Genomic DNA, 26,773 nt, shown 5'->3' on the forward strand with positions numbered 1-26,773 from the left:
GCCGCACAGCTCTGTCCCCACAGGTCCACCCTAGACAACCCACCCCCCCCCCCCCGACAGAATTACCCTCTAGGGTCCCGAAAGAGAGCCCTGTCTGGCTGGGGTCCTTATCGTTCACTTTGCTTCCCTGCCCTCACCACCCGCGCCCTCTCCCTCTGCGGGGGCCAGGCCCGTGCCCACGGCTGTCTCAGCGTCTCCGCCCACCAGGGCCCTGGCACACACTCGATATGGTGCCAAATGTTACCTACCCTTGACGGCGAGGCCACGCTTCGCCCGCCTGCTCATGCAGCCCCCACTATTCCGCGGCCCCTCCGTTGGAAAACAGGTCAAGGGCATTCATACCCAGAGGGCTGGAACCGTGCCTGGGAGTGCCCTGGCCCTGCCTACCGTCCGGTCCAGCACCGTGGGGATGAAGTCGTAGCCGATCCCTTCCACCTCGTAGACTGTCTGCTCCGACTGGTTCAGCTCCTCGGGCTCTGCGAGGATGGAACCCTCGGGATCCACCCCGATGATCTAGAGGGAGCGGCATGAGGACCCGAGTTGGGCAACAGTCTCATCTGGCCGTGCCTGGCTTTTTATGGGGGTGGCCAATCCCACCCCTAGCAAGCACCCGGTGAAGACCTGCCCTGGGGTGTGGCCGTGTCCCCAGGCCTCGGGCCCCAAGTGCTGGGGACATTACAAGGTACACATTCACCTGGGGTACTCCGAGGGGACAGCATGTGGCCGGGGGGGGACAAGGTAGCTTCCCAGGGGAGAACCAGGTGAGCAGGGCGCCCCAGGAAAGCCCTGACTGCCCCTGTGGGGGCAGCCAGAGCCTTTGGGGATGGATGGCAGAGAAATGGCCGGAAGGAGAAAAGTGCTCAGGACCCCCAGTTGGAAGTTTCTACAAGCCCCTCCCCAGGTCCACGCTTAACTCCAAATCTAGATGTCCCCCCCCCCATCCGCCAAGCACAGCACATGTGGGACATGACCCTAAGAGCTTAGAGCTTCTGGAACGATCCTTGGAGGCCATCTAAGTCGACTGTCCTAACCCCCAGAGCATCGGGGCACCTAGGTCATGGGTCACTCCCAAGAAGAGGCAGACACACAAGGTACAAGACAAGCTGTAAGCAGAAATGTCAGGACGGGGAACTTGCAGCTCTAAAGCAGAGGCCACCCTGGGGACCCAGGGCCCAGAAGCTCGATGGTCACGCCTCCGACCGCAGATGGGGCCGCAGGTGAGAGGCGCGCACGTCCGGGCCCACCCGCCTCCGACACCCGTCTGCAGCCCCTGGCTCACTCACTTTGCACCCTGGGCATTTCTCCTTCAGCTTCCTGGCGACGCCCGTGATGGTGCCACCCGTGCCCGCCGAAGCCACCAGCATGTCCAACTTTCCTGATGGGAGAAGCTGTGTCAGGGGGCCACCCTCCGGCCACAGCTCAGCCGGCTCGCCACGCTCGGCAGTAAGTAAAGACGCAACCAAAACGCAGGCCGGTTCTCAAGAAGTTCAGAGAGAAGCTGTTGTCACATTTCGACAGCCTCTCGTGACAGTTCTGGAGCTTTAAAGAAGCATCCGCAGCCACAGCGAGCCAGTGGGCTCTGCTTAGTCTTTGCTGGATGACATGTGGCCACCGCAGCCCCCATCTGGTGCGAAGCCGTGAAGGGCATCTGGACGCACTGCCAGGACCCGCCGCGCGGTGGCTGCCGCGGGGACGGGGCCCGGGGAGGCCCTTTGTCGTGCCCGTCTTACACTGTCAGGCTCCAGGTAGGACTAAGCGAACTGAATTATAAAGGAAATAAATAAATCCCTCAGGCTCGGCCCGAAAGTCACTGGGCTCTCTGCCTGCCGCGTGGCCAGCCCAGGCATCCTGCAGACAAGTCAGTGCGGAGACCCGTGCCGAGGCAGAGGGCTGTTTTTGCCAAAGGAGAGAATTCTCACACGTAAAACCCGGGTGAGCACACCCTTGGACCCTTGCCGCCTGGCTCCTAGGCCTGGAACGAGGTCGCGTGTGGGCCGGTGCCAGCACCAGGTTCCAAGCGGCAAGGCCCATCGCCCGGCAACTTCTCCCTGAAACCTCTTAGGGAAACACCCCTCCCCCCCCCCCCCCCCCCCCCCACGGACTTGGCTCTCAACGTGTGCAAAGGCTCCAGGGACACTCATGTCCGTACAGGAAGTAAACCAACCCCCGGCACCACCATCCGGTTCGGGAGACGAGAAAACCCAAGTGTTGGATTCAGCGCTCGGATCAGGGCCTGATGCCAAGGGCTTTCGACGGCATGGAGCCCAGGGAGGGCTCCAGCACCAACCAGCCTGCCACACTTTCGTTCCCCGCACGCAGGAGCTCCCACGGGTCTGGAAGGACCTACTGCCGGGCGCACGAGCAGAACCACGCGATATGTTTGGTGTTCCAGGTGACGCATAGGCAAAGTCCGAAAAGGGACACCCCTCTGGGGACATGCGCTGGAAAGCACTTCACGGAGAGGGGACACTTGGGCTGGGTTCTGAAGGACGGACAGGAGTTTACCGAGGAGAGGGTAAGTGACCCGTATGCTCCCAGGCAAGCAGGGATAGATGCAGTGAAGGCGGACAGAGGGGCGGGACCGAAGACTCACCGTCACACTGCTGCAGGATCTCCTCGGCGGTGGTGTCGTAGTGAGCGAGGGGGTTGCTGGCGTTGCGGTACTGTGTGGAGAGACGGCGGAGGGGCTGAGTGGGGTCAGGAACGCCGAACGGGCAACAGCCCCGGGGCGTCAGGCCGACAGCTCAGGGCGAGCCGGAGCGGATCCCGGCAGATCAAGCCAGCGGCCAGCGGCACGGGCGGTTTTAGGAAGCTCGACCAGCACAAGACGTTGACTCGAGCCCTCCAGGAGGTGCGGTTTCTGAACTCACCCGGAGGGGAGACGGGTGAGGCCGAGAGCCCCAGTGAAAAGGTTTTCGTGCGTTTTACACCTGTACAACAGCTTCCGGGTGCACCGCCAAAGCCGTTCCGGCCCAGGGGCTGAGCGCAGCCCTCCAGAGGCGGCCCGGGAGGCGGGGGGGCCAAAGGCTCGGCAGACCTGGCCGCCACCTGCCGGAGCGCCGGACAGGCCGGGAGAGGCCGGCGACCGCGCGCCAGCCGCCTCTGCAGCCCCCGACCCCGACGGACGCCCCCCAGGGCGCCCCCGATGTGGGTCCACACCCCCGAGGGCACGCTCGCCCCCCGACCCCGGCCTCACCTGGTCTAGGATGTGAGAGTTGGGGATCTCGTTCCGTAGCCTCCAGGCCACCCCCACGTGGGACTCCGGGGAGTCAAATCTGGCCGTGGTGGGCGTCCTCACAATCTCGGCCCCCAGGGCCCGCAACACATCCACCTATGGAGGAGCACGGAGGCCCGCGTCTACCCCCGGGCCCGGTGCACGGGGCCGGGCCCCTCGGGACAACCCCTGCCCCCACCTTCTCCGTGCTCATCTTCTCCGGCATCACGATGACGCAGCGGTAACCCTTCACGGCGGCAGCCAGGGCCAGCCCGATCCCTGGGGACAGTGCACGGGGTGAGAGGGGGCCACGGCGCCCCACAGACCCCGCTCTGGGTGCCCACAGCCAGGAAGGCCCAGGGAGAGGGCACTCAGATACCAAAAAGGCCTGAGGTCACCCCCTTCTGTCTCGAATGAGGGAGTCGGGGCAGAGGACGCCCGAGGTAGAAACGCAAAGGGGATGTGCCCCCTGAGAAGCAACGCAGGCGGGAAAACGTGGAACCCGGCGCCCCCGGCTTCCCCTGGGCACCGCCCTCCAAATGCACGCATTACGTGCTGCCCAAGCGAGTCGAGGGAGGAGGCCGGCCGGACAGGCCAGGGGACCCACCCGGCCCGGCCCGGGACCCACCTGTGTTCCCGGACGTCGGCTCAATGATGGTGTCCCCGGGCTTCAGGGTCCCGGCCCGCTCGGCGTCCTCAATCATGCGCAGGCTGATACGGTCCTTCACGCTCCCGCCCGCGTTGAAGAACTCACACTTGGCCACTGGGAGCCAAGGATGAATCAGGACAGGAGGAGGCTCCCCCCACCGCTCCCTGGCTGATCCCCATGACCTCCTATTATGTGACACGCCCAGCACGTGGGGACCATAAACCACCCCCCTCCGTTCTCACCCCCACCTGCGCCCGGAGCAGCGTGCTCGCCCATCGGGAAACTCCCCCCTGCCCAGCCACCCGCTGTCCAGCCCGAGTGGCAACCCCGAGCGAAGGAGAGAAGTGAGGAGCCCCCCACTAGGTGGGTGGGCCAGGAAAAGCCCCCCTTGGGGCAGCACGGGCCCAAGAGCGGCTAGCTGGACACGCAGCAGGGGGCCGGTGTGAGGCAGGGCGGCCCGCCCCATCCAACTGGGGCCTGCCCAGTGCTCCAAGCCTGCCTCCCATCAGCCTGCTCACTGGGAGAGGCCCTCGCCCAGCGACACGGGGCTCTGCGTGCGGGTGGCCCCCCTGCTCACCGAGGACAAGGCCGGATGTGGCTCCCCCGATTCCCACCGCCTCATAACAGATGGTCTATCCCCACAGAACCAGCTGAACACAGAGACAGCGGCTTCCTGCCCAGCCCACGGCCGAGACCCCGCATCACAAAGTCGGACCCCATTGTGACGTCTCCTCCTCCTCAGGTCTGGGGAGGGTCAAGCTCCTTCCTGGTTGGGTCCTGCCTTCCACGTTGGCCCAGAACACGCTCCCCGGGTCTCCACACTCTGTCTCCTCATTCGGGCCCTGACCAGAGCGGCCGGCTGTGCCCCGCCACCCCGGCACGTCCCCCTACCGTGCCTTCTTTCTGCTATTACCCGATGGGGTCCCGGACATTCATTAGCCGGCTCACTGCCTGGCCCCTCTTGCCCCCCAGAGGGCCCCAGGGGTCTATGCCCACAACCCTAGGCCCACGGAGCTGCTGCTGGGGCAGGCGCGGGACAGAGGGAGGCGGCCAGGTACTCACAGAGCTCGCACTTGAGGCCAAATTTCTTTCCGATCTTATTGATTCTCACCATGGGGGTGTCCCCGATCTTCTTCAGGATGTCTGGCAAGATTTGGGGGGATTTGGTCCTGAAACAGGGAAGTCCACGATCACTCAGACTTGGCACACCAGCATGCTGTTTTACATAAACCAAGAAACAAATCCAAGAACTGGCTTGGGTGAGGGATCCGAGGGGTAATTATACAAACCTACACGCAGGGTAAAAGGCCACAGGCACATTCCTGCTCACGTGTGCACACGTGACACATGAGGACACCGGTGGGTGAGCCGATGGCAGAAACCCCGACTGTGGTGTAGCTAATGGTGAGCCCCATCAAGGTCGTTTCCTGGGCAACAGGGGCCGGGGTCAGAGGGCAGCTTGGGGAAGGGACACGAGACCCCTCTGTATTATTTCTGCAACTTTTTATGTTAAATTATTTCCAAGTACAGGGGCGCCTGGGTGGCTCAGTCAGTTAAGCGTCCGACTTGGGCTCAGGTCATGATCTCACGGTTCGTGGGTTCGAGCCCCGCGTCGGGCTCTGTGCTGACAGCTCGGAGCCTGGAGCCTGCTTCGGATTCTGTGTCTCCCTCTCTCTCTGCCCTACCCTGCTTGCGCGCGCGCGCGCTCTCTCTCTCTCTCTCTCTCTCTCAAAAACAAGTGAATGTTAAAAATAAATTACTTCCAAGTACGGAAGCTGGAGTAGACAACATGACTTCAACAACAGCTCCTGCCTGGTGCATCCGTTCAGAAAGTCTTTTCTGCGGACCTTCACTTCCTTCCATCTCTCGGCACCCGACCCCTGGGATTCCTTGTCCTTCTTTTTTCCTTGATGAAAAAAGGAAAAAAGCTTTTCCTTGATGAAAAAAGCTCCTCCAGAGCTGAGCCCCCTCAGGCTGCCTGGCTGTCCACCAGGGATGGACAGTGGCCACAAGGGGTGCACCGGCCACCGGGCATCACTCAGAAAATGTCAGGCGCGGGTGATTGAAGCACCCTACTCGAAACAAAACAAAGACCTTGGGGAGTCACCGGTGCCCCTGGGGTCAAGGTCACCATGAACTCCCAGGTGGACGTCCAGACTCAGTGTGGGATTCCTCATCACCGGCCGGCTGTCTCCCTTCGCATTCTAGCGACTGGCTTCCTCTCCCCGTTCTCCCACCTGGTGACAGGTGACAGTCGGGTGTGGACAGCCCGATGGTGTGTCAGCCACGACACAGGCGGTTCCCTCCTCACCCTCAGGGCCCGATGCCAACTGCATACCTTCTTCCTGTCCGTGCCAAGTACGTGCTCACCAAACACCCGCCCGGGGATGTGCAGCACAGACCTGGGTTTAGCTTCCTACGCCCTTGGATTTCTAATTTACATTCCGTGGTTCCCAAACTTTAGCGAGCCCTCTGCTCCAGGAACCCGGCAAGACCAGATTCCTGGCCTCAGGCCCAGCGCACCCAGCTCCCCAGGGGGGCCGGAGGCTGCGGTCCACCCTGGGGGCCCAAACAGGCCTCCGCTGGAACAAGCTGGAATCCAGCCTCCAACAGCAGCCTTCCAAGGAGCGGAAGGGACGCCCCCAGCCAGGCCGGGGGCAGCTCACAGCAGGCAGGGCGAAGGGAGAGCTTGGCGGGGGGCAAAAGCCACCAGAGAAGCTTGTCTGAGGTGATCAGGGCGGGAGCTGGGGAAAGAATTTACCAGGGTGGGGGGTGGGGGGGGGAGGGGTGGGGGGTGGGGAGCAACCCCACAGCATCTTACAGTAAACCTCACTCCCTCCCCGCCGCTCCCACCCTGGCCCTCCTTCTAAGCCCTCCCACATCCGAACCATTTCAAATCCCCTTTCCCAGCTCTCCCTGCGCTGGCCCAGGGCACCTATCCAGATGCTGGGCCGAGGCACCCTGTCCTCATCTCATCACACCTGTGCCATCGGCACCAGGCTCCCTGAACACCACAAGGCCGCCTCGGTCTTGCGTCCTCCCGGCAGGTGAGCCCCAACACCCGCACGACTGTGTGCCTCGACCGAACCAGTTGTGGAGGGGACGGCGACCCCTTAAGGGTCTTCAGGCGGTCACGAGGCCAGCAGGGGAGCGGCAGGGGTGACGCTGCTTTACAACCCGGTTCAAATGGCATCCTTTCTGCCCAGGCCTCCCGCGTGACAGGCTCAGGGGCCCGCAGGAACCCGGTCCCTCGCGGCTGCCCCAGCCTCACACAGGCCTTTCGCCCACTGCTCGGCTGGGTTTTGGCAGCGAGGGCTCATCGCCTCCTGAGCTCTCAGGAGCTCAGACACATTTAATGCTTGGGGATTCTGGATTTGTAAGTTTTTCATCTCTACCAGCCCCAGTGAGGCCTGCACCTCCCTACCGCCCCTGAGTTCTGATTTTAAATCCCATAATCAGGGGTGTCTGGGTGGCTCAGCCGGTCAAGCGTCCGACTCTTGATTGCGGCTCAGGTCATGATCTCGTGGTTTGTGGGATCGAGCCCCGCATCGGACTCCAGGCTGACAGCAAGAAGCCTGCTTGGGATTCTCTCCGTCCCTCTCTCTCTCTCTGCCCCTTTCTCCCTCTCCCCAGCTTGTGCACATGCTCTCTCTCCTAAGATAATAATGATAATAATAATAATAATAAATCATAAACCGGCACTCACAAGACAGTGTGGTGATGAGGGGAGTCAGTGACCGGCCTGCCCAGCTGCCAGGAACACTTGCTTGGGGCATCGGGACGGATCCACAGGCGCTCCTTGGCTTCCTTGTCCCCCGGAGGTCCCTTCTCCAGGCTCCCTTTCCCTAGGTGTGCCCCTGAGAGGTGGGGGCACCCTGCGGACCCCGTTTCTGCTTGGGGTGTCTCGGAAGGCATGCTGGGATCTGGCAAAGGGAGGGGGAGAGACTTGGTTCAGGCCATTTCTAAACACCTGCCGAGGACTCTGCTTTGCTGCTGGGGACCTGGGCAATCCTGCTCACAGGGTCCCTCTGCAGGGGCGGGGCAGGGGGCGGGGCGTCCACACATTCAAACAGCACAAGGACAAGCACAAAAATGTCGGGGCCAGCTGCTGTGGCCACGGTGTGGCGGTTCCTCGAAAGGTTAAACAGAACCACCACGGGAGCCAGCATGGCGCTCCTAGGCATATATCCAAAGAGCTGGAGACATCTGTGCACCACGTTCACAGCCACACGGCTCACAAAGAGGCAAAACGTGGAAACACACCAGACATCTGTCACAGATGCAGGATACACAAAACGTGGCACAGCCATACGACGGAATATTACTTGGCCATAAAAAAGTAATAAAGTTTTCAAATTTTCTCAATACGTGAGCATGTACAAAAAAAAAAAAAAAGTTCCCACGCAGAGGTGATGGGTATGTTGTTTACCTGACAGTGGGGAATCTTTGCACAACGTAGACGTGAAATGAAAACAGCAAGTTGTAAAAAGGGCTTCTGTTGTGAGTATCACACATAAGGACAACTCCATTAAAAACAAAAACAAAAACGGGGCCCCTGGGTGGCTCAGTCGGTTAAGCGTCCGACTTGGGCTCAGGTCATGACCTCGCGGTCCGTGGGTTCGAGCCCCGCGTCGGGCTCTGGGCTGACGGCTCGGGGCCCGGAGCCTGCTTCCGATTCTGTGTCTCCCTCTCTCTCTGCCCCTCCCCTGCTCAGGCTCTGTCTCTATTTCTCAATAATAAATAAACGTTAAAAATTTTTTTTTATATAAAAATTTTTTCTGACAAATACAACACAGTATTGTAAATGGATTTTCTCTCCCTTACGATTTTCCTAACACACTTTTCTCCAGCTTATTGTGAAAGTACAGCATAAATGCATGCTGTATACAAAAGTGTTAACTGACCATTTACATTATCAGTAAGGCTTCCGGGCAATAGTGAGCTGTTAAATTTGGGGGAGTCAAAAGTGACATATGGATTTTTGACTGCGTGGGGTCGGCACCCCTAACCCCCACACTGCTCGAGGGTCGACTATATATATGGCTTTTGTTACCTCAAAGTTGTTTTGAAAAGACTACGTTTATATGATGGATATCAGAAATGGAGAGAATGATGTATTCACCCTAAAAAAAAAAAAGGAATGATGTTTTGATACATGCTACGAGGTGAGGGGGCCTCGGACACATTGCGCTTTGTGAACAAACCACACGAAGGGAAAACCCTGTAAGGCTGCACCTGCGGGAAAGAGGAGCCTACGATCCGCAGATTCACAGAGGAAACTCACCAGGTAGGACAGAGGTTATGAGGCGTCGCTGGTGAATGGGGAGGAGTTTTGGTTTGACCTGATGAACGTTTTGCATACAGATCCTGGTGATGGTTGCACAACCTGTGAATGTACTTAATGCTACGGAATTGTGCCCTTGTGAGTGTGTAGAACCATAAAGAGGACGTCACAAAAACTTTCTCATGAATTTAAGCACCTCGGTGGCTCAGTGGGTTACGTATCCGACTTGGGCTCAGGTCATGATCACGCAGTTTGTGAGTTCGAGCCTCGGGCTCTGTGCTGACAATGTGGAGCCTGCTTGGGATTCTCTCTCTCTCTCTGCCCCTCCCCTGCTTGTGCTCACTCTCACTCTCAAAATAAATGAACTTAAAAATTAAACAGTTTAAAAAAATAAATAAAAATCACACATAACCTTAAAACAGATAAGACAAGTTGACGGACGGAAGGAAGGACAGACGGACGGACGGACGGACGGACGGGGACCGGCTCAATCAGAGGCGAGGCCTCACTGGGCTGGACGCCTGCCTCGCCCCTTTGGGGTGACAACCAACAGGCTCCACCCTCATCTTCGGGAAGACTGGGACTGAACTCAGCCCGTCTTCTGCCCCCTTCTCCCACCTCCACAGCGACCAGGACGACAGAGCCTGGCTCCAACACGGCCACCCCTCCACAGACTGACGACCGACAAGTGCCCACAAGAGACGGTACAACTCCACAAACGAGGCATACCCTCCAAGGAATCCCGGAAGAGCTCAAGGGGGTTAGGGGAAACTGAGGGAACCTGAGTTCAGCAGGGACTTCAGTTAACAGCTGCGTTCACTAACGGTAACAAAGACCTACTAATGCAACAGGCTCGGCTACTCAGGGAAAGTGTTAAGAAGCAGGCATATGGAACTCGTCTTCCCAATTTTTCCTAAAACTAAAACAGTTCTTAAAAAAAAAAAAAAGGGGGGGGTGCTCTGGGGCACCTGCGTGGCTCAGTCAGTTGAGCGTCTGATTGATTTCGGTCTAGGTCATAATCCCAGGGTCGTGGGATTGAGCCCCCAGAGATCGGGCTCTGTGCTGAGCCTGCTTAAGATTCTCTCTCTGTCCCTCTCCCTGCCTGCACTCTCAAGAAAAGAGAAGAAAGAAAAAAAGAAAAAAATCTCTGGAATCCTGCAGGTCTGGGAAGTCCCTCCCGGAAGGTCACGGTAGGGGAGGTGATGTGGCTCAGGATGCCCCACAGCCCCTCTGGGAAGCAGGCGGACCCCAGATCGCAGCCACACGCCTCCTGTGCTCCCCAAGACCTTCATGAGGCAGTTTTGCTGTGAAAAGGTGAGTGGCCGAGCAGACTGGGCTGAAGGTGTAAAGGGCTCCTCACATGGAGGGTGTAAATCCAGAGTTTCGGGGCGTTCCCTTGCTGACCTTCTCCTCCAGGGCACGCAGAACCAGGCTGGTTATCAGCAAAGGCAGAGGCAGCCCCAGCTGGGTCCATTTCCCCCAGTGCAGGTGGCCCGACGCAGCCCAGTGCCCAGCGGCTGGCCACATTCGCCCAGGCCGGAGCCTGCGAACAGGGAGTTAGAAACCTGGGGACACTCTGCAAGTCACATCCTTTGGAAATTCACCAGGCCGGTGGGGCTGGCCCCTTTCCAGAGAAGCCAGCCTCCCAGCTGTCCTGCCCAACGGCCTTAGGGCGGTGGTTCTTTCAAGCCTTGGGATCACCGGCTTCTTTCGGAAGCTTCAGGTCTTCCCTGAGGCCACTCGAGGATGCCCCCCTCCCCTTCTCTAACTTTAGGAACCCCCCCCCCCCCCCTTAAGGAGACCAGCACCTTTTCCCGCTCAGGCGGTAATTCTTCCACCGTGCAAGAACCGCCCCCCCCTGCCCGGGTCACAGACCCTCCTCCCCATCGGAGGGAGGCAGCCCCGCAGCGCTCTGGCCGGGCAGGCACGCCGCCCGCCGCAGGACCGGCCAGAATCGCTAACCGTTCGCGGAAGCGGCCTCTAAGGACGCGGGCAGCCCCGCGCCTCCTTCTCTGCGACTTGCCTAGCCTGGCATAGCCTCCGGCGAGGTGAGGAGCCGCTGGGTACAAAGATCGAAGCCGACCGAGTCTCCGCGGACCCCAAAAGCCCTGGGCCGGGCGCTCGCTTGGCAACCGGTCCGAACCCGCGGGTTCCCACTCGCGAGACGCAGCTCGCGCCCCGCGGGGCCAAGCACGTGCGTCCCGGGGAGGCGGGCTCACCTGGCGCCGCGCTGCCGGTTCCCGCTCCACCTGAAACCCCGTCTTAAAGCGCAAGACCCTCCTGGGGTCACGACGCCCCCAAGGGCATCGTGCACCCTGCAGACACACGCACCAGCTGGCCCCAGTGTGGGGGGCGGGGATGGTCAGGCTCAAGGGTGCGAATGAGTTTTCAGCTGGCCTATCGAGATTCTACAGTAGATTTGGAGGCCGGCCGGGAGGCGCACTTCGGGACAAACACCCCCCAGTAATCCTGGAGAAGCTGAAACTTTTGCGTTCCCGCCCCTCCCCCGCCCCCCCCCCCAGCTCAACCATCCGCCTCCCCTAGGGTCCGGGGAAGTGGGGGTCGCCGGGCATCCGAGTATGTGCCCAGGGCACGACCCCCGTGTGCTCTGCGCCCCTCCCCCCCCCCCCCCCCCCCGGGCACCCACCTCACGTGCCGTCCGCACAACTACATGAATATTTACTCCCACCTCATATAGTTGACGGAAAAGAGCAGTTTGCGAAACAGCCGTTTCCCCTCCAAAATACATCGAAAAATCAACGATCGCACCCCGGCTCCCGCCCCCCCCGCCCCCTCCGCTCCACGGCCGCGGGGGGTGCGGGGGGCGGCCCGGGGCCACGTGGGCGCTGAATCCCCGGCCTCAAAACCTGGACGCGCGGGGGGCGCGGGACGCCGGCCCTGCTCCGCCGCGCGCAGGTGCAGATGATGCAACTCCGGCGGAGGGGTGGGTGCGACCCGGGGCCCGCCGGAGGCGGTCGACCACAGCCCGACCCCGCCGCCCAGGGGTGGGGCGGTTCCCGGCCCGGCGGGCGCTCACCTGGACGGAGGCGCGGGGAAGAGCGGCGGGCTGCGCGCGTCCGGGCGCCGCGACCTGCGACCCCGACAGCTGCTACTCGGGGCCGCAACCCCGGAGCTGCGGGGCCTGCGGGACCCGGCGGCCGACAGTGCGCGCAGGCGATTGGCTGAGAGGCGGGGGCGGGGGGCCGGCGCCCGGCCAATCCCGAGTGCCGCCCGGCGCCGCGCTTGTCCCCGCCCCCATCCCACCCGTCCCCACCTCCGTGCTCGCTGCCCTGGCGCGGGCTGGGGACGCCCTCCTCCCGCGCTGCCCCTCCCCCACTCCACTCTCCACCCTCCACCCTCCACCCTCCACCCTCCACCCCCCACCCCCGCGCTAGCTGTCTTGGCTTGGGCTGGGGACCCCGGACCTCCCGCGCTGCCCCTCCCCCACCCTCCACCCTCCACCCTCCACCCTCCACCCTCCACCCCCGCGCTAGCTGTCTTGGCTTGGGCTGGGGACCCCGGACCTCCCGCGCTGCCCCTCCCCCACCCTCCACCCTCCACCCTCCACCCTCCACCCCCGCGCTAGCTGTCTTGGCTTGGGCTGGGGACCCCGGACCTCCCGCGCTGCGCCTCCCCCACCCTCCACCCTCCACCCTCCACCCTCCACCCTCCACCCCCGCGCTAGCTGTCTTGGCTTGGGCTGGGGACCCCGGACCTCCCGCGCTGCGCCTCCCCCACCCTCCACCCTCCACCCTCCACCCTCCACCCTCCACCCTCCACCCTCCACCCTCCACCCCCGCGCTAGCTGTCTTGGCTTGGGCTGGGGACTCCGGACCTCCCGCGCTGCCCCTCCCCCACCCTCCACCCTCCAACCCCCACCCCCGCGCTAGCTGCCCGGCGCGCGCGGGCTGGGGACCCCGGACCTGCCGCGCTGCCCCTCCCTCATCCCACCCAACTCCACCCCCCACCCCGCCCCCCACCCCCCACCCCGCACTAGCTGTCCCGGCGTGCGCGGGCTGGGGACCCCGCACCTCCCGTGCTGCCCGCCCTCCATCCTCCCCACCCCCACCTCCACTCACCGCCCAACTCCTCGCTCACTGCCTGGCTTCAGGTCAGGGCCTCCACCCTCTCCCCCCCCCCCCCCCCGCCCGCACCCCGCACTCCCCCACCCCCACTCCCCACCCAACTCCGTCCAACTCCCCGGCCTCAGGTCTGGGTTCCCGTGTCCCCCAACTCCTGGCCCCCACTGCCCTACCGCGGGCCCGGGACCAGCTCCCACTCCCCTTTGATGCATCCGCTGGCCCTCTGCCCTCCTCTCCCCCTGCCCCCCAAGGACCCCCCACCAGGATCGCGGACTCCAGGGGTGCGGACGCTCTGTGCTTGATGTCCCCATTCTGTTTTACTTGGTTAACTGCTAGCCCTGCGGGAGTGTAGTGAATATTTGTTGATGACTTGTACAGTGTGCCCGCTGGAGCGGGGAAGGGCTTGTAGGACCGTGAGGATGACCCTCCACAAATGTCCCACCTGCCAACCTTCCCCCACCCCCACCCCCACGCCAGCCCTGGTCCCCACTGCCTCAGGTCAGGGGACCCAGCATGCACCCAGTACCCTGGCTCTGGGTTCCCCACGGCGGGGTTTCCCGGGATTTACTTCCTGTCCCCCATTGTGCAGGTGCCCCCTAGACACAGTGCTCACCTTCCCACACCCCCTCTGCGGAGCCTGGCCACAGCTCCCACAAGACTGGGAAAGAACCAGAGCTCGCCTGAGACCTGACACTCGGCCAGAAGTCACAAAAGCCGCTTAGAAACACAGGTGTTGCACACGCCACTCCCCCCACTCCCCAAATCCGGGAGCTGGAGGCTGCTGGCCAGCAGGGCACCCTGGGGCCACCGGGAGGGCCACAGTCATCAGTATTTCAAACTTGCGTGCTCCTGGCTTTTAAAGAGCCTAGAGGACCCTGGGGCAGACCCTTGTGCTTCTCCCCGCCTGTAGTGACTGTGACTGACAGGTCACAACCGTGTTACCAGGTGTGGACAGATGTGGAACCATCAGTGGCTCTGCCCAGCACCTTGCGGGTTCGCTTCATCCAGCAATGATTTGGCCATCCCCGGCCACAGGCGGGCCTTTGTGCCAGGCTCTGGAAAAAACCAGAAACTCCAATAGGGCCTCTGTCCCTGGAGCGTTTCTATTCTAGGGGAGGGGGCTCAACGAGACATCATTTTGTGATAGGATTTCCACTAGTGAGAACAAATATGAAGACAGATAAAGACGGGAACAGGAGCTAACATTAGGTCAGGGGGTCGAGTCTCTCTGGACAGGTGACATTTGACCTGAGGAGCCACATCTTATTCTCAAGGAGGAATGTTCTGGGCTGAAAACGACCACTGCAAATGCCTGGGGCAGGAACAAGTCAGGGGTGAGAAAAACTGGAGGAAAGGGCAGTGGCCAGAGCAAGGGACAGGAGTGGCCAGAGGGTGGAAGGGGAGGCGGAGTCCCAGGGCTTGCAGGCCGGCCAGGATGGAACTTCCTGCTGGAACTTACTGCCTCGTGCTGCAGGGCCCTCGGAAGGTTTCAAACTAGGGAGTTTTTGATCATGCTCTGAATTATTTTATCTTGGCATAATTTCTGACTGTCATAAAAGTGCCAAGAAGAATTCCCAGATACTCGCCCAGATTTCCAAACATTAAACTTTTACTAATGCCTGCAATCTGTAACTATGATCTTATTTGGAAATAGGCTCTCTGAGTATATAACCGACTTAAGAGGTCGTACTGGATAAGGAGAAGGGGCCGTGCTAAATCCAATATGACCCGTGTCCTTGTAAGAAGAGAGAAATTTGGGCACATTCACAGACAGAAGGCTCTGTGAAGACAGAGGCAGAGGTTAAAGTCATTCTGGCACAAGATGAGGGACCGCGCAGCTCCCAGGAGCTGAAGGCCGCAGGAAGGACCCTCCCCCAGAGCCTGCAGAGAGAGAGTGGGCTTTCGGGCACCTTGATTTCAGACTTCTAGCCTCCAGGAGTGAGAGACAAGAAATTTGTGTTGTTTTAAGCCATCTGAGTTTGTGGTAATTTGCTATGAGGTCCAAGTACTAAAAATTTTGGGGGGTGGGTGCCTGTGTGGCTCAGTCGGTTGAGCGTCCGACTTCAGCTCAGGTCATGATCTTGCATTTCGTGGGTTCGAGCCCTGCGACGGGCTCTGTGCTGACAGATAGGAGCCTGGAGCCTGCTTTGGATTCTATGTCTCCCTCTCTCTGCCCCTTCCCTGCTCATTCTCTCTCTCAAAGAATAAATATTAAAAAGAGTTAATTAAAAATTTTTTTTAATTTTGACATAATTTTAGACTGTCAGAAAAGTGGCAAGAATATTCCCAGACGCCCTTCATTCAGATTTTCAAAATTTTAACTTTTTAAAAAAAAATTTATTTTTAAATAATCTCTATACCCAACATGGGGCTTGAACTCACGACCCCAAGATTAAGCGTCGGAAGAGTCTGACTTGATTTTGGCTCAGGTCATGATCTCATGGTTCGTGAGGTGGAGCCCTACATCGGGCTCTGCGCTGACGGCAGGGGGTCTGCTTGGGATTCTCTCTCTTCCTCTCTCTCTGCCCCTCCCCCGCCAATAAATAAACTTAAAAAAAAAAAAAAAAAAAGAGTTGCCCGCTCTACCAACTGAGCCAGTCGGGTGCCCCCAAATATTAAACTTTTATTGTATTTTCTTCATACTTATGTCTCTGTCCCTGTCTGTCTATAATATGAATCTAAGTCTGTACCACTTATCCGCCATCTAACTGTTTGGTTTTTCTGAATGGTTAAGATTAAGCTGCAGACAGTTTCCCGTTACCCCTGGCGACTTCAGTGTCTATTTCTGAAAAACAAAGAACTGTTTTCCATAACCATAGGACAACTGCCAAAATCAAGACGTGAAGCTAAAACTGCTTTAAAAAAAATTGCCTTTTTAGAATGTTGAGTGTTTTTTTTTTAAATGTTTATTTTTGAGAGAGAGAGAGTGCAGGCAGGGGAGGGGCGGGGGGGGGGGGGGGGGGGGACAGAGGATCGGAAGCAGGCTCTGTGCTGATAGCAGTAAGCCCGAGGTGGGGCCTGAACTCACGAACCGCAAGATCATGACCTGAGCCGAAGTTGGATGCTCAACCGACGACTGAACCGCCCAGGCACCTCTAAAAAAATTAAGTCTTTAAAAAACAACCAAACCAACCAACCAAACAAAAACCACAAAACAAAAACCAAAAAAAACCTTACCATTGATACAAATCCATGACCTAATCAGCGGACCTCACTCAGTTTGCCTGTCACAGCAAAATCCCGGACCTCGCCGCACCCAGTGGCCGTGCCCTAGAGCCATTTGTTGGACTGAGACGTGGGTGTCTTTGAAGTGTGCAGGCCATTTTATAGAATGTCCCTGGTTCGTGAGACGTTGTTTCCTCAGGATTGGCCCCAGTGGGGGTTGGGGGGGGTGCCTCCTGCTGGAAGGCGCTGGAGTGCCAAGAGCGAGTGATGTGAGTGACATGACTGACGGAGTGGGTGCCTGCGTGTCCCATCTGGCCATGTGCACTTCGCATTCTCCACTGTAAATGAATGTTTTTTCCCCTTCACAACGAGTAAGAATCCCTGCGGAGATAATTTGGAAACACCCGGTAAACTTCTCAAACTCGCACTGTCTGATTTAAGCTTCCCGGCATAGTCTGCCTGAATCGGTTTCTATGAAAATGGTTGCCAAGGGGCAATTCTAACCCCTGACTCTTCCTGCGTCTGTCGTGTGGCATTCCACTACGGCATATTATGTGCCTGTTCATGTATTTGTTCCAGTTTGGATTCACGGACCCTTTTTTTTTTTTTTTTTAAGCGTCCATTCTACCACTAAAAGTGCACAGCCGATCGTTTTTAGTACCCAAGCACTAATATTTGGCGTTCAGAGCCGTACAGCCGCCCCCACAATTCAGTTTTCGCATTTGTGTCTCCAGAGAGACCCTGTGCCCCTCCCTGGCAGCCCCAGGTTGAGCCACCGACTGGGTGGCTACTGTGGTGGGAAATGGTGGTGGACTCGGGAAGCCTCGCCTTGTCACACAGGCTGCTACTCTTTCACTATCATTGCTTTGATGCTGAAATGGCCCCAGATCAGGAATCAAGCTGGACCCTGTGTCTTTTCGTCGTTTCCCCGAGGCCTTTCATCGCCTCTATTTTCTGTCCCACGAGGCGTTTCGGGCCCATGATGAGTCTTCGCCCCAGCCCTGGGATGGGACATTTCTCCAGGGGCTCCTTTTGCAGGCTGAACAGTACCCTCCCCAAATTCTTCTGCTGGAGTCCCAACCCCCGTACCTAAGAACGTAACTGTGTTTGCAGGTAGTCTTTAACAAGGTGACGAAGCAAAAATGAGGCCATTAGGGGGACCAACCTTTGGCCAGGCTCCTCTGGGCCTCCTCTCCACTAGCCCCCCGCCCCCTGGCTTGGGCCTGCCTAGCCAGGTTTTAGCAGGAATCTGCTAAGTCAGTTTATAGACAGACACCTCCCCTCCCCGCAGGTAATCACTCTCAGCACTTGATCCGGTGCCTCGGCCACCCCCACCCCGACCCCTGCGTGCAAGTCCTTGGTCTGCCTCCAGCAAGAATCTCCCCAGCCCTGATGCCCCAACACTGACACCCCCTGTTCCCTGGCTGTCAGCCCCCAGCCGTCCTTGTATTTGCAACCGGGCCCAACTCTCTCCCTACTGCAATATGCCTGCTGCAAGAGTCTGGAAGGAAGTCCTCCTTACCAGGGCGTCTGGCTGGCTCAGTCGGTAGAGTGACTCTCGATCTTGGGGTCTGGCGAGTGGGAGTTCAAGCCCCATGTTCGGCATAGAGATTACTGAATATTAAAAACAAGAAACCTTTCTTCCCATTTGATCCAGTGTCAGAAAAATCGTTTCCTTTAAGAAGGGGGCCCTGGCTCAAACCACACGCATTTATGTCTCACAGTTCTGGAGGCCGGAGGCCCAAGATAAGGCCCAGGCCTGGTGGAAGCTCTTTTCCTGCCTCCTACACATGGTGGGGGGCGGGTAGGGAACACGCTGTTTTGTGTCTCTTCTTCTGAGGGCACGCGTCCCGTCACCTCCTAATACCCTTGCAGTGGGGCTCAGGTCTTCAACATACACGGTTTTTGGGGGACAGGGGTGGGGGGGGGAGACACGAACATTCAGTCTATGGCAGGCCTGAACCCAATCTGACTGGTGTCCTTCTAAGAAGTGGGAGAGACAAAGGGCTGAGCTCACACAGGGAGAAGGCGGCGTCTGCACGCCCAGGAGACAAGCTCCGGAGGAACCAGCCCTGCCCACACCCTTGACCTCAGACTTCCAGAATGGGAGAGAATAGGTGTCCACGGAGGGGGCGTTTGCCGCGGAAGCTCCCGGGTCCCGCAGGGCCACAAGACATCAGAAGGGTTCGCAGCTCAGGAAGAGGCAGGTGACGGCCCCGCCAGGGAAGGTGTGAGCACTTCCGGGAGAGTCAGGACAGAAGGGGCGGGGACTTCCAGGCACCTGCTGGCTGGCGGGGAGAAAATGTCCCGCCAGCATGACAAAGCAAAGGGCAGCGGCAGAAGCGGCGTCTCCCTCTCCCCACCCCCGGTTCCAGGTCTCAGAGCCAAATTTGAGTTTGTTTATGGTGTGCATCTCCACAATGTGGATAATACCCTGCACTTCTTTGCCTTGAGTCATGAACTTCAGATGATACCTGTTTTATTTCATTTTTGACAGTACTTTCTTTTTTCAAATTTTGTAATCATTTTGTAATTCAGCGCTGATTGTACAAGACGGTCCAAAAGGCTTAAATTTACAGCTCGATTTGGTCATGTGAACTGCCTTCGACACGCGTGAGCTAACATGTGCACCGGGGCTGACATGCATTTTGGAAGAGCTCACAAAGAAGCAGCCGCTTTTTCAACAAACTTGGCCAGGGGCGCCTGGGTGGCTCAGTTGGTTGAGCGTGATCTCACACTCCATGAGTTCGAGCCCCGCGTCAGGCTCTGTGCTGACAGCTTGGAGCCTGGAGCTGGCTTCAGATTCTGTGTCTCCCTCTCTTTCTCTGCCTCTCCCCTGCTCATGCTCTGTCTCAAAAATAAGTAAAAATATTTTAAAAAATTAAAAAAAAAATAAACTTGGCCAGTTTCACATGTCTTGGGCAGTCCGCCTCCGCCATAGCCGCGTGAGGTTAGGGTACGGTATCTAAACGATTAAAATAAATGCTATGTATTGTTCCAGTAACTTTTTATTTGTAAGTTTTATTGATACAATTCAAATACTGTGTCATCACCCACTGAAAACGTACGGTTTGGTGACTTTTGGTACATTCACAGAGCTGCTGTCACCGGTCAATCCTAGATCATTCATATCACCACAGGCAGAAGCCCTTATTGGCCACTTGTGCATCTTCCTTGGAGAAATGTCTATTGGCATCCTTTGCCCTTTTTTTTTAATTAAAAAATTTTTTTAAACGTTTATTTATTATTAGAGCATGAGTAGAGGAGGGACAGAGAGAGGGGAGACACAGAATCCGAAGCAGGCTCCAGGCTCCGAGCTGCCAGCACAGAGCCCGACGCGGGGCTCGAACTTACGAACCATGAGATCCCAACCTGAGGTGAAGTCGGACACTTAACCGACTGAGCCACCCAGCGCCCCATCCTTTGCCCCCTTTTAAATTGGGTTGTCTTTTGTTGTTAAGAGTTCTTTACGTATTCTGGGGCCCTTGTCAGGGTTTGCAAATATTTCCTCCCATTAAGTGGGGTGTCTTTTCACTTTCTTGATAGTGTGTTTTGATGCACAAAAGTGCATCGATTCATCTGTTTTGATAAACTGCAATTTATACACACGTGTTTTTTCTTTTGTTGCTCGTGCTTTTGGTGTCATATGTGAGACACCATGGTCAGATTCAAGTCATTAAGATCTTCCCTAAGTTGTCTTTGGAGTTTCATGATGTTTTTTTTTTTTTTTTACAAATCAGCCATTTATTCATTTATTTACTTATTCTAAAGTTTATTTACTTATTTATTTAGAGAGTGCGTGCGTGCCCAAGCAGGGTAGGGGCAGAGCAAGAAGGAAGAGAGAAAATCTGAAGCGGGCTCTGTGCTGTCGGCACAGAGCCTGATGTGGGGCTCGAATTCATGAACCGTGAAATCATGACCTGAGCCAAAGTCAGATGTTCAACTGATGAGCCACCCAGGCACTCCAGAAATCAGCCATTTTTTTTTTTAAGTTTATTTATTTTGAGAGAGAGAGAGAAGGGGAGGGGCAGAGAGAGACGGAGAAAGAGATCCAAGCAGGCCTCCACGCTGCCCGACGTGGGGCTTGAACTCACCAACCGTGAGATCATGACCTGAGCTGAAACCAAGAGTTGGACACTCAACCGACTGAGCCACCCGGGGGCCCCCATGATTTTAATTCTTATATGTAGGTTTCTGATCCATTTTGAGTTAATATTTTGTAGACGGCGTGGGCTAAGAATCCAACTTCTTTTTCCTTTTGCATGTAGATAACCAGTGGTCCCAACACCACTTGTTGAAAAGACTGTTCTTTCCCGTTGACTAGTCTTGGTGCCCTTATCAAAATCAACTGACCAGAGAAGTAAGGGTTTCCTTCTGGGCCCTCAATTCTGTTCCATCGATCTTCAATGTCTCCCCTTGTGCCAGCACCACACCATTTCTACTGCTGTAACTAAGTTTTGAAATCAAGAAGTACAAGTCTTCCAACTTCGTTCTTTGAGATTTTCTTGGCTGGTATTTAGAGGCCGTTAAGATTCCCTATGAGTTTTGGGCTCAGCTTTTCTATTTCTGCAAAAAGGCTGTTGGGACTGTGATAGGGATTACGGGGGATCTGCAGCTGCCATGGGGGCGTATTGCCATCTTAACAATGTTAAATATTCCAATCTGTGAACACAGGATGAGACCGTTTGGGTCTTGTTTAGTTCCTTTCGGCAAAGTTTTGTCATTTTCGGTACACGGGTCTTGTACTCCCTTGATTAAATTTATCCTTTCGTTCCTTCTGATGTGGGGAGTAAGTCTTCTGGTCCACGAACATGGGATGCCTATTTAGGTCTACCTTACTTCTTGCCACAAGGTTCTGTCACGTTCAGCGTCTCAGTTTTACACTCGCTGTTTTTCACACCACCTGTCAGCTCTTCACTTTGTAACGCAGACCCGGTTGGGTTCCTAGTGGCCCACGTACTTGTCTTTCTCTCCACTCACCCGCGTTCCACCTTCGGTTACTGGCAGCATTGCGACCAACGACGACTGTTACTGAGCACCTACAGAGCACGTGCCGGGCACTGTTTGAGAACTTTGCCTGAATCAACAAATGGAATCCTCACAATTTAATCCTCACCTCACAGAGGAGAAAAGTGAGGCACAGAGAGGCCGAGTGACCTACCCAACATCTACCTCTAGTGGCGAGCAGAGCCAGGATTTGGACTTGCATCTCTGCTGCTTTTCCCCAATGAACTTGTTGCCCCCCCCCCCCCCATGTGACGGCAATCAACCTGACCTTGGGATGTGTCAGGCTGGACCACGTGAAATTGCTGATGTTTGATCTTATTTGACCTACAAACAATGGCAATTTCATGTGATTTGAAAAAAAAAAAAAAAAGACGTGGGATTTGAAACAGGTGCCTGAATATTTGTCCCCCAGGTGTGGGTGGGACTGTTCCGAGCCTCATGTGCTCCCCAAGGAAGGTCCAGCTGCGAGGGAGCCAAGTATACCTGGACGTACCTGGAATCTTCTGAGCAAAAGAATGCAGTCTGTCCTGGGACGGGGCCCGGTTCTGGGGATGAGAGCTCTATGTGCTCTAACGTTAACTCCCAAGGGGACGAACGGTGGGTCCCCTCCCCGAGAGCCACCCTGCACTGCCCAGGAGGCATCCAGCCTGTCGGAACCCACCACGAGGGACGGGCAACTGGGCTGCCGGATCCCGGGCCACGTGGATTCACAGCGGCTCTATTTTCGGGCCCAGCCTGCTGCTCCTAGGCTGCACGGAAGGCAGCCCCCCGGTGGGCCCGGGGGCTCTTTGGCTGAGAAGCTTCCAATGCGTAAGACGTAGTGGAGGAAGAGACTTTGAGCTCCAGTGTCTGAACTTTGAGGGGGAAGGTGATTGGGCTCCGGATGATTCCTCTCTGAGGGATCTGACGTGGGAGGAGAGTTGTCTTTTCCTGGTTCCAGCAGTTTTGGATCCTGGCTTTGTTCTCACTTGGTCTCTGGCACTTCCTCCAGGAAGAGAAGACCCCTGGACAGGGGTCTGCGTGTCATGTGACACTGGGTGTGTGTGTGTGTGGCCTCAGCCTTGCCTGCAGGGTGGCCCTGGAGGCCACCGGGCCCTGGGGCTTGCCTGTTCAAAACCCTCTTGGGGCAGAAGCCACCTGTCTATGGAACCAAGAGGAGCCCCGGGAGCAGTGGATGAGACGAGGGCAGCCCGGATGAGGGCTGGTCCCTCCCCAGACCACATTTGGCCACCAATGGCTCCTACTCAGTGGGCTGAGAGGGAACACAGAGGAATCCCGGGAGGAGGAGTGACATTCCTTAAAATCCAGTATCTCGTTTCCCCGGGGAAGTAACACCCACCCTGGGGATGCCCCTGTGCTCACTGTGCCCTCCCTCTGCTGGGAGAAGCGTGGCGGTGTCTGATCGGTGGGTGACGGGCTGACCCTGACCTGTTGGTACTTGCCCCGCACACAACATGGATCCGTCTCAAAGGTGCAAACTTGGGGATCTCTTTTCCCTCCTCACCAGCCTGGCAGAAGGCGGCCATCCTGGAGACTGGGTGTCCTGGGACTGTGCCGAGGTCACACCATGGCGGGAGGTGGTGTTACAGGTTCTCTGGGCTTGAAAACCCAAACCTGTGTCCTCTAGGCAGCTTTATCAGATAGACTTGACGGTGAGCAGAGGGCGAGTCGAGAGGTCAGGGTCGTGTTTCAGCAGCACAGCCTACAGCCTACGGGACCCTGGAGCATCCATGGGGGCACCCGCCCCCACCGTTCCCTCTGCGCGGAGGCGCTGTTCCCACTGCCCTCCTTCCTCCTCCTGCTCTCCCAGCCAGTAAAGTGGGCGGAGGTACCCCCACTTTATTCCTTTCTCGCCGCGGTGACACCTGAAGCTGCAAATTGCAAGTCGGCTGTGTCCCAAACACACGGAACGCTGCACACGAGCCGAGCAGGGGCAGGACAAGTTACACAGAAAGATTCCGTCCATGGGGCACCTGGGGGCTCAGTCAGCTAAGAGTCCGACTTGGGCTCAGGTCATGATCTCGCGGTCCGTGAGTTCGGGACCCGCGTCGGGCTCTGAGCGGTCAGCACAGAGCCTGGAGCCCGCTTCGGATTCTGGGTCCCCCTCTCTCTCTGCCCCTCCCCCGCTCATGCTCTGTCTCTGTCTCTCTCTCAAAAATAAACATTAAAAAAAAAAAAAATAAAGATTCCATTTACGAAAAATTTTAAAAGTGGCAAAACAGCAATGTTTGAGGAAGCTTACGGAGATGGTTAACGACAAAACCGAGAGCGGTTTCCTCTAGGAAGAGAAGAGCTTTGTGCGTGAGGGCCCATGGGGGACAGGGAGCTGGCAGGGAGCTCACTTGGCTGGCACGTGCTCCTTGTCTTTGGCACTTTGCCGTACACATCCTGCGGCCCATCCCCAAGAAACGTGACAAGAAAAAAAAAGGAAAAGAAGTCGCACCAGATCCGGTCACCGGGGCATCAAACACTTGGGTGTTCTGGGGGGAGCGGTGTCCTTCACGGCCAACTCAAGGCTGCCGCCTCGCTCTCTGCCCGATGTGAACCCACGCGGGGCGGAGGCCAGAGGAGCCTGGTCACACCTGACTCCACAGCCCATCCGTCGTTCCCAGTTGTGAACAGCACCCACCGCTCCCACTGGGCCAACCTGGCCCATTTACCTCCCGCCCAGAGCGGTCTCCCCAGTGCCAGGCACCCATCCCGGTTCGCTCACGTTGGCCCGCACACCCAGATGGTGCTGGCCAAGCCCGTGGCTGCCAAACCCCAGGCCCGAGCAAACACGAGAAACAAGGCCCCGGGGGACTTGTCCAGAGGTGAGCTTATCCAAGGGCCGTCCTTTCCGGAAACTGGAGTGTGGCCAAGTCCACACGTCAGGGACGCAGACTTTAAGGCATATGCGGTTAAAGTACCTGGGGCCTCACGACAGTCTCGGCTTCTCTGCGTGTTTAAAATTTTCCATAATAAAAAATGAAAATGCGCTCTTGTGAAACGACGGTCCAAGTCCCGCCTGGCAGATCAGCAGTGGAGACTGCAGATCGGGTTTGTTTCTTGGGGGGGAAGCCACACGTGCGGGGGGCCCCGGACCCGAGGAAGCCTCACCAGGGTCAGCCGCGCACCAAGCGACAGCCCGGCACCACCCAGGCGAGAGGCTGTCCGCTGCAAAGGCTCTAGAAACCAACTTGAATACCATTGTTGTGTGCTGTAAATCGAGACTTTTTCCAATTTTTAGAACTCACTCGGGAGTTTTAGCCCCTTTTTGTAAGGAATCCCAAACTGAAGGTGAGAAAGGGACAATTAATCACTCAGTTTGGACGCTGCCTCAATTACCACGTTACCCATCATTTCTCCAATGAGAGCTCGTTCAAAAGAAGTGAACTCTCGGGGTGCCCGGGGGGGCTCAGTCGATCAAGCGTCCGACTTTGGCTCAGGTCACGGTCTCACAGTTGGTGAGTTCGAGGCCTGCGTCGGGCTCTGCCGTGCCGAGCCTGCTTGCGATTCTCTACCCCTCCCCTACTCTCTCTCTCTCAAATAAACTTAAAACAAAACAAAAAAACAAAGAATTGTGTGAAAACGAAAAGTGAACCATCACCAGTTAACCAGGCACGGCTGCCCCCAGCCGCCAATGTCAGAAATGTTTACAGTGATTTTTATCTACTGTAACACGGGCGCACAGTCACCTCGTCTGTTAGGCCCACTGTGTCAAAACAGCAAGCAGACCCCAGGACCATCAGCTGCCGAGTTAGGGGTGTGGACACCTTTCGTGAGACCTTATCTCACCTACATTCTTGCTTCCCGTCTGGCTTCAGTCTGAAGATCCGGCATCGACCGTTGAGGACAAGAAACATCTCGGTGATGCTGTGCTGGGCCCGGGCTCATCACAAATCACAAGGGATTCAATGACTCTTCCCACGTAAACCTCCACGGACCTGCGGTCTGCCACGGGGAGACTGCTCAGGCCTCTGTGTCGGGCTGCCCCCGGCCCACCGCGGCCCCAGCACACCCGAACCGGCGGGTTCGGGACCAGAAGCCCCCCATGTCCCTCCACTGCAGACCAGTCTCAGGCACGGAGGAAGGACAGGTACAGGCTTCCCGGTCACCGTCAGTTCAGCTTTCTCACGTCACTGGCAACACTGAAAGGCTCCTTTGGTGGGATTTTCCTGTATGTTTTTAATAGACACTTTCACAGGAAAAGGGAATTCTAATCTCAGTTAAGAACTATAAAGTAGGGGCACCTTGGTGGCTCGGTTAACCATCAGACTCTTGATTTCGGCTCAGGTCACGAAATCACACGTCATGAGATCAAGCCCCGCCGTCAGGCTCCGTGCTGACAGCCAGGAGCCTGCTTGGGATTTTCTCTCTCCCTCTCTCTGTCCCTCCCCACTCATGCGGTGTCTAACATTTAAGAAATACAAAGTAAAAATTTTTCACATTCAGATACAGTGGAAATTACTCCACAATCTTCACAAATTGACCAAATTTGGACAGAAAAACTATAGTGCTGGTACCGATGCCTGGAAGTATGGAGAATGAGAGAACTTACACAAAACTTCCCGGATTGCCGACTCAAAACCGCCATGAATTCGTCCCAAATCATCTGCTCACTACCACGCAAAAAATGGGAAAACTCACACCAAACCTAAACAAGACTAGGGTTTAATCATTAAAATCACTATTAAAAATTTGATCACAAAAAAAGTGGCTTTCGTGAAAAAGGAAAACAAAACAAAAAAGCCCACGCTGGTCAACTATTTCCTTCCGATACTCGTGCGCCGTCACGGTGGCAAGATGTCTCCTCCTAGGCCAAGGGCAGGGCTGAGACGGTCCCTCGCTCCCCAAACTGCCACTCCCAGCAACTGGGGACCAAGCAGGCGGACGGACCGGCACGCGGACCGAGCAGGTGGACACGTGCACGCTGCCCATCCCGCACTCCCTGCCGGGTTCCCAGCCCAGTGCGCGGGCGCCCAGCGGTGGCGACAGTCACTGAGAAGCAAGCTGCGGTGCGCCAGAGAGGCGACCTCCTCGGAGGACACAGCGTGGGTGGACCCAGACCAAGCGGATGCTGCTCAACGTTAAATGCAGCATGCGGGCGGCCGGCTGGCATCGTGACTACAGTTCAGGGACAGTGACATGGGCGCAGCCCTGCACCAGAGGGCGGCCGTGCCCAAGCCACTCTGGCAGGCTGGTGACGAGCAGGTGGCTGGGGTGGAACACGGGAACGGGGCCGGCGGCTCATGTGCAGCTCTGGGCACATCCACGTGTAGGCCCCATTTCAGGACAGGCCCTGTGCTTCAGGACAGCACGGAGGCTCTTTGAACGAGACTAGAAGATTCCTGGGTGAGAGAAACGGGACACGGACGGGGCCACTGGCGGCA

General features: G+C 57.2%; 1 protein-coding gene across 4 annotated transcripts in view; it reads right to left on the reverse strand.

Moving 5' to 3' along the window:
* Positions 1–18,217, reverse strand: part of CBS (cystathionine beta-synthase) — a 28,664-nt gene extending 10,447 nt beyond the window's left edge. Inside the window, exons 1-10 of one of the 4 annotated variants that reach the window (XM_058732129.1) lie at positions 17,917–18,217; positions 16,407–16,640; positions 7,570–7,786; positions 4,926–5,032; positions 3,843–3,977; positions 3,414–3,493; positions 3,197–3,331; positions 2,594–2,663; positions 1,284–1,375; positions 388–513 (exon numbers count right to left, since the gene is read on the reverse strand). In XM_058732129.1, coding sequence (XP_058588112.1) covers positions 388–513; positions 1,284–1,375; positions 2,594–2,663; positions 3,197–3,331; positions 3,414–3,493; positions 3,843–3,977; positions 4,926–5,032; positions 7,570–7,778 — 954 coding nt within the window. In that variant the 5' untranslated portion in view covers positions 7,779–7,786; positions 16,407–16,640; positions 17,917–18,217. Of the gene's footprint in view, positions 1–387; positions 514–1,283; positions 1,376–2,593; positions 2,664–3,196; positions 3,332–3,413; positions 3,494–3,842; positions 3,978–4,925; positions 5,033–7,569; positions 7,787–10,551; positions 10,691–12,184; positions 12,397–16,406; positions 16,641–17,916 lie in introns of those variants that run through there. The other 3 variants (XM_058732126.1, XM_058732128.1, XM_058732125.1) reach the window with 3 other exon arrangements.
* Between the last annotated feature and the right edge of the window lie 8,556 nt (positions 18,218–26,773).

Source organism: Neofelis nebulosa, chromosome 5 (assembly GCF_028018385.1).
Source record: "Neofelis nebulosa isolate mNeoNeb1 chromosome 5, mNeoNeb1.pri, whole genome shotgun sequence".
Lineage (NCBI taxonomy): Eukaryota > Metazoa > Chordata > Mammalia > Carnivora > Felidae > Neofelis > Neofelis nebulosa.